The following is a 7,011-nucleotide window of genomic DNA, read 5'->3' on the forward strand; positions in this document are numbered from 1 at the left end:
TGGCCAAGTAGTTTGGTTAACTACCAAAGCAACATCATGATAGCTACACATTATCTGACCACATTATCTGGCTTGGTAAGATATATTATTATAAGGGCTGTCAATTGATTAAGATATTTAATTGTGATTAATTGCATGATTGTCCATAGTTAACTCGTCATTAATTGCAAATTCATCGCACATTTTTTATCTGTTCAAAATGTACAAATTTAACACTTAAAATAAATAAAGTTTCTTACTACTTTAAAGTCTCTATTTGCTGCACTTTAAGAAAACTCACTTTTAAAGCTAGTTCACCTGTTACTCTCGTTATTTCCTTTTGCAGCACGCTACCGTGTCGTTCACTACCGAGCCTGTTTGTAACCGGTAGGCTACATTTACCAGATGGTACGCGACTGTCCTGCTATTATTACAGACATGTGGACTAACCACATGTGCATGGACTCACATCGGTGCACTGCTGAGAGTGAGTAGGGGAAACACTGGAATGGATATTTGGCGTTATTTTAAACGAACGTGCTGATGTATGAAACTGCCAATTTGATTAATTTACTTATTAATCAATGGTGCCGGAACTCCCTTCCAGATCTTTCCGGACCACTTTAACCTGTGGTTACTGCTGCATCACTTCCTGATTTCCCAAACTACGGAACGGCCCGAGGCCCAAATCACAGAACATACATTATTTGCGCGTCAAAGAAATAAGTACGGTTAAAAGGAATTTGCGTTAACTTGTTATTATCTTGTTAATTTTGACAGCCCTAATTATTATGTAACATAGTCACACCCATCATCACTTTAAAACCACACTAGTTTATTTAAGAATTTAAAGTTAACGATAACACTCAGTTGTTTCAGCGTTCCCAATATTAGGCCTCCAATATGGCTGCCTGAGTTTGCTTTACCTATAATCATCTGAAAGCCATAAACACAAACAAGGTAGTAAATGGCCACGAAACGGTTGAAATGTGTGCTAGTTTGTATGTGAACGTGCATATATCTGAAAACAATTGATTCTGAAGGTGTGTTCAGACAGAACATGAGGCGAGTTTTATTGTGAACAATAAAAGCGGTGTAATTGCAAACAAAGTCAATGTGAGGATGTGAATGGTCACATTACACTTCCATCCTACGAATATTCGCTCCGTTTCCCATTTGCTTCTGTGGAAGCCCGTACGAATTTGCCCAGGGTGGTGCAAACCGAGGCGAAGAGGCATCCGTGCGTGTCGAAAATATTTCAACTGAAGCAAAATAAAATTCACACTTATTCTAGGGCCAAATAAATCTACTTCATACATGTACAAAGATGAGAGGAACAATAAGAGACACACACATACTTGTTTGTTAGCTTAGAGCTAACTCCGTTTGGAGCAAATAACCCGTGAGAATAACGTGAGATGAAACATTTGCTTTGTGTTCTGTCTAAACACACAAAGTCAAATTTGTACAGTATTTGCTAGACTATATCCAAGAGCTGCACAGCCATTATCAAGCTCTGTGATATAGACCAGTTCTGTCTGAGGTAGCAAGGGATACCAATGATTCAAGCCCTCTCAAGGCTTAAATTGATGCCCCGGCCAGATTCTAGTAAATATTTATCTGACTGGTTGGTCTTTATATTGGTATACAGTCATGGTTTATGTATTTAGAATCTATACATTTCTCCAACAATCCCCCGCTGTCTTGATCCTTGGTATCCCTGCTCTATGAATGTACAACATCTGCAGCCCAAAACCTGCTCCTGTGTTAACTTGTCTCTGTAATGACTGTTGATTTTTTTCTTGTTTTTATCTTTTTACATGCTTTCTTTAAATCATCCACAAACTTAACGACGATCTACTGTAATCTACTTCGCCCCACCCCCTTCTCCCCCCAACACCTACTACTTCCTGCGATTCCATCCAATCAAAATGCACTATGAATCCTCTGTGTCCACCCATGACAACCGGCTTGGTCAATCTCTCTGGTTGTTCCTCGAACTAACCAAAAATCCAAAAATTTGCTGCTATAAACCATATGTCTGCAACATCCACATGTAGATGGTTTGTAATTTTTTGGAGATCTTATTTTACTGCATCTGTTTTAACTGCACCCCAGCCAGTGTAATAGCTGTGAAATGTGCATGTTTTGCTCGACCCCCCTACGACACAGAACCCTCAACTCTGAGTGAGCTCTAAATTTGTAGAAATTTCATTTATTATAACCTCTCTACCAGTCACTGTGTAAATTCATATATTTTATTTAGTCGTAAATCCTACCCACACTGTACATCCTTTACTGAGAACTAGTGTCCAGTTTGTAAAGGATTGGATTTTATAAACTGGAATATACTGCTAGATCTATCCATTGAGATTAGCTGTTCATTTGTATGCGCATACATAGACACATACAGATCCACACATATGACAGTGACTGGGAGAGTGTTTCCAGTAATGACAGAGTGAATCCAAAGCTTTGCCCGTGGCAGAGAGAACAAGTGATGCATGCAGCCCTTCGCATGTCTCTGGCAGGAACCCTTTATTTTCACAACACACACACACAGTCACTCATACAAACTCAGAGCAATGTAATACATGCTGTATTGTAGATGGAACCTGCATGTGCCTGCTGCCAGTCCCTTTTGAGCACTTCAAGTCTCACTTCAACTCACCTGAATTGCACATCTTTTGTTCTTTACTGTGATACATGGTTAAATAACTCTGTTTTAGAGATTTGACATAAATTGATGGTAAGATTTTGTTATTTAAAAACAATAAAACAAATTAAAATGAATAAGCTTTCCACTGATAATCAAGTTTAATTGCCACATATAAACTCAGTTGGTAAGGCACACAATCATACTGGTGCGACTGAAAATATATGAACTTAAAGGAATTCACTAAAGATAGAATGGCCTTAGTTGGTCATTTAACCACCCTCTTGCTCTTATTTGTCTGTGACATCACCACAGAATGTCATAGGACTTTGGCAGCCAATCCTATTGGATGGTGCGTCGGCTGCCGTTAGCTTCACCGGTTTGCCTTGTGTTAGTGTACATCTGCATGCTGTGGGCTTGCTTCATTTTAATATATTGCATATTTTGCCTTGAGAGAATTAGTGCATTTGGTTGTCTTACCAAGGAAACGTCCTGTCGTCCCTGCACTTTTAACTACTCACCATTCCTTCCACAATTACTACAAAGTAACCCAATTGGATGAAACTGGTTAGATTTGGATGATTACCTTTCCCCCTGTGTTGTTTTGTTTGGTTTTGTCTAACTTTGTCTAACTTGGATATGAAAAGCTTGTTGGAGCCTTGCTGATTTGACTTTGGTTTGCTTTGACTTGTTTGGCTCCTGATTCTCTGATTGAGTTTGAATCTCCCTCAGTTTGGGTTTGACTGTTTTTCCTCTAATTTTTTTATGTTTTGGTTATCTAAGGAAAATAGTTTGCACACTTTGCACTACAACTAACTACTCTTTCCCTTTACTCCAACCCCAAATCCTTCTATCCCCCTTTACCCTCTTTCACCTTTCTCTATTGTTTCCTTTCCCTTTTTCTTTCCTTTCCTAAATTCAACTCTACACCCCTCCTCTCTGTCTTTTTTTCTCTTCCTCTGTGATTATATTGTGGCTGTACTGTAGAATAATTTCATCAACCTAAGTTTCCTGAGGCTGTTCAGGGCAGCTCGTCTTATCAAGCTGCTGAGGCAGGGAGAAACCATCCGCATCTTGCTCTGGACCTTCGTTCAGTCCTTCAAGGTTGACACCCAATTAGACAGCATAACACACACACACACACACACACACACACACACACACACAAACACCCACACAAATCACATGCATTCACATTTGTACATTTTAAAGAAATACACATATCCAATATTGTGTTTATATACATAGACAATGCCCAGGTGCAGTCTCATATACCATGCACAGTGCACTCATATGTATCAAACTTAATACCAAGCGATCAATGTGTCTTTCCTCAGGCACTGCCTTATGTCTGCCTTCTTATTGCCATGCTGTTCTTCATTTACGCCATCATTGGGATGCAGGTGAGTGAGAGCCTCGACCCAAAAATTGCTGTAGTGCTTTTGGGATACATTATATATATATATATATATATATATATATATATATATATATATATATATATATATATTGTAGGATAATGATGATGAGGAGGAGGAGGAGGAGGAGGATGATGATGATGAAGGGAAGGAGAATGAGGATGATTATAATGGTCATAAAGATTTGGTGCATAACGAGAGGAGGAGGATTATGGAAGTGGCATGTGTGCAGTAAAAGTTATTAGAGTGTTCAAATCATAGGCCCTGTTTTAATGGCAAAGAAAGGCCGAAAGGTCATTGATGAACGGCCATAGTCTGGTGTCCAGTGTTAACAGTATGATTGTGTTCAACAGCTGTTTGGGAATATAGCTATTGAAGAAGAAGGAGAGAGCGCCATCAACCAGCACAACAACTTCAGGACCTTCGTACAGGCTCTCATGCTGCTCTTCAGGTGCGTGCGCGTGTGTGTGTGTGTGTGTGTGTGTGTGTGTGTGTGTGTGTGTGTGAACATGTGTTATTTATAGGACTATTGAATAACCACCTGAAAACTGGCAGATATTACACTCCAAGTCCTTCATAAATCAAGAAAGTTTTTTGTGTGTTTTAGGAGTGCAACGGGAGAGGCGTGGCACGAGATCATGCTGTCGTGTCTGGGGAGCAAGGAGTGTGACCCCCTGGCAGGGAATCCAGAACCAGAGTGTGGCAGCCAGTTTGCTTACCTGTACTTTGTCTCCTTCATCTTCTTCTGTTCATTCTTGGTGAGTCCATACTAGGGGTGTCACAATCCTCCAAATTTACGATTCGATTTGACTAACCGCCATATTATATTTGGAATGTACCAAACAAAGGCCATATGGTCAAATTTAAATATAGTTTTAAAAAATATAATAAAAATGACTTGCTTCACCAGTCAATTTGAAACAAACTAAAACACAATTTTAAACATAAAAACTAAACGAAGATCCACTAGAAGGCAGAACGGTAATTTACAACACTAGCTTGACTTTCCTCATCTGCACAAAGCCACCAGATCCTGACGTAAATACGTCCTGCCATATTTGTCATGTTGCCTGAGGTGGCGTATGGTACATGCATGTAGCATAGCCTACAAACTGTAGGTTTTCTGTCAACAACGCGTTCGCTGTTTATATATATATATATATATATACATTACTCACGTTAAAGCAAAATGTTGCCACACCGGTGACTTCAGGGAAGCAGGAGGGTTTTCCAAATCTGTTGTTTCTCCGTCATTTCCGACTCCGGCAGTGGCCATGGTGTTTTTTTTGTTTTGTTTCTTTGTTTATTGGGTTTTGCATGAACATACAATTGTCATCAGGGCATTTATCAAAAGTATGCTTTCTACTTTTGAAGTGTTTTTTTCCCCTTGGATCTGAGCAACTGGGCGGGGTGGAGAGAAAAAAAGATACTGGGAGAATCGCCGGTCGTGCTTTTGATTTCGACCTTCGATCAGTTTTCGATTTAGAATCAAAATCGTGACACCCACGGTACATACTACATAATCCAACACAAGCATCTGCACCCTGTTCCTATTTTATGATCTAGTACCATTCAAAAAGCATAAAATGTATCAATGATGGATCATATGCCAATGGATCAGATTTTATAGAAAGATATATACAGTGAAATCCTGGATGAAAATATAGTTTTTTTCTGAGAAAACTCTGTATTTCATATCCCAAGAGTCCAGATGGGAAAGTCCCACTCTCATTTTGTCTTTAAATCTAATCAAAGAACTGACCGGATATGCCCTTCTTCAGTGTCTCAGGTTGCTCTGCAGCTTGGAAAGGAAATCAGTAATTCACCAATGGACAGGCAACAACATGTTTCTAGGGCGATTGATTATTAAACTGATGATTTTGTTAAAGGTCCAATGTGTGGGAATTTCTCCCATCTAGGGTTGAGATCATTTATCGCAATCAATTCTCTCGCACCACGCAGTTCAAAGTACGTATTACAGCTACGGTAGCCTTCACGCTTCAAAAAGCCAGTCTCTTGCTCTTTTCAATATCCTTTATCTTTTTCTGGGTGAAGAAGAAGACTCCTTTTCCTGAAATTTGGATTACGTTGTGTGTCCATGTTTCCTTCTTCAAACTTGCCGGGGACGGGAAGCTACGATACCCGTTAGCAGCATTAGCAGCCCCTGTGAGTTTATCATGCGACAGCGAAAACGCGAAAGGCGGAGCAGCATGTCCTGTATGTCCCTTACCGGCTAACGTATTTCAAGATGGAGCATGAATATGGAGCGTCTACCCCAGTTCATGGGAATGCAAATGTAAAATGGTGGTGGTAAATATTCATGAAAAAAGGACAAGTTTGTGAACAGGCAACACAGATTTTGATAATGAACAACTAAACACGTTACATACTGGACCTTTAAATCAGTTTTCAGTGGCTCTATTTGTCAGATCAGAGGTTTAACTTTTCTACTTGTGTGTTATGTGTAGATGCTGAATCTGTTTGTAGCCGTCATCATGGACAACTTTGAGTACCTGACGAGAGATTCATCCATACTGGGACCTCACCACCTGGATGAGTATGTCAGGATATGGGCCGAGTATGATCCTGCTGCCTGGTGAGTGGTAACGTGCATGCATACATGCGTACACATACGTACACACAACAGTAATTTGGTAGGCCTTGACACTGACATGATACATCTTTTATGATTACTTAATAACTTAATAAATTCATAAATGTATCACATTTCTGTTTGTGTATGCAGCAGTAGTCCACACAAAACCACCAAGACATTTCTTAAGACCTGTATATTTCTTATGCTTGTTTTAATATGCTCACACGCAGAGCCAGGCCCAAGCAATGAAATCGTTTACTTCTCAACAATGCTGTAAAAAAAAATCAAACTGTTTACAACCTTAGCACACGATATTTCAAATGATCTGAAAATAGACAAAAAATGAACAAAGCACAAGTGTC

The 7,011-nt window shown here is 39.6% G+C and overlaps 1 protein-coding gene across 1 annotated transcript in view; it reads left to right on the top strand.

The window, feature by feature from the left end:
* cacna1aa (calcium channel, voltage-dependent, P/Q type, alpha 1A subunit, a) overlaps window positions 1–7,011 on the top strand; it is an 81,166-nt gene that overhangs the window by 53,853 nt on the left and 20,302 nt on the right. Inside the window, exons 34-38 of the mRNA XM_078269471.1 lie at window positions 3,623–3,739; window positions 3,973–4,038; window positions 4,407–4,504; window positions 4,661–4,811; window positions 6,522–6,649. Of these exons, the coding sequence (XP_078125597.1) occupies window positions 3,623–3,739; window positions 3,973–4,038; window positions 4,407–4,504; window positions 4,661–4,811; window positions 6,522–6,649 (560 nt within the window). The remainder of the gene's footprint in view (window positions 1–3,622; window positions 3,740–3,972; window positions 4,039–4,406; window positions 4,505–4,660; window positions 4,812–6,521; window positions 6,650–7,011) is intronic.

Source organism: Sander vitreus, chromosome 15 (assembly GCF_031162955.1).
Source record: "Sander vitreus isolate 19-12246 chromosome 15, sanVit1, whole genome shotgun sequence".
In the NCBI taxonomy this organism is placed as follows: Eukaryota; Metazoa; Chordata; class Actinopteri; order Perciformes; family Percidae; genus Sander; species Sander vitreus.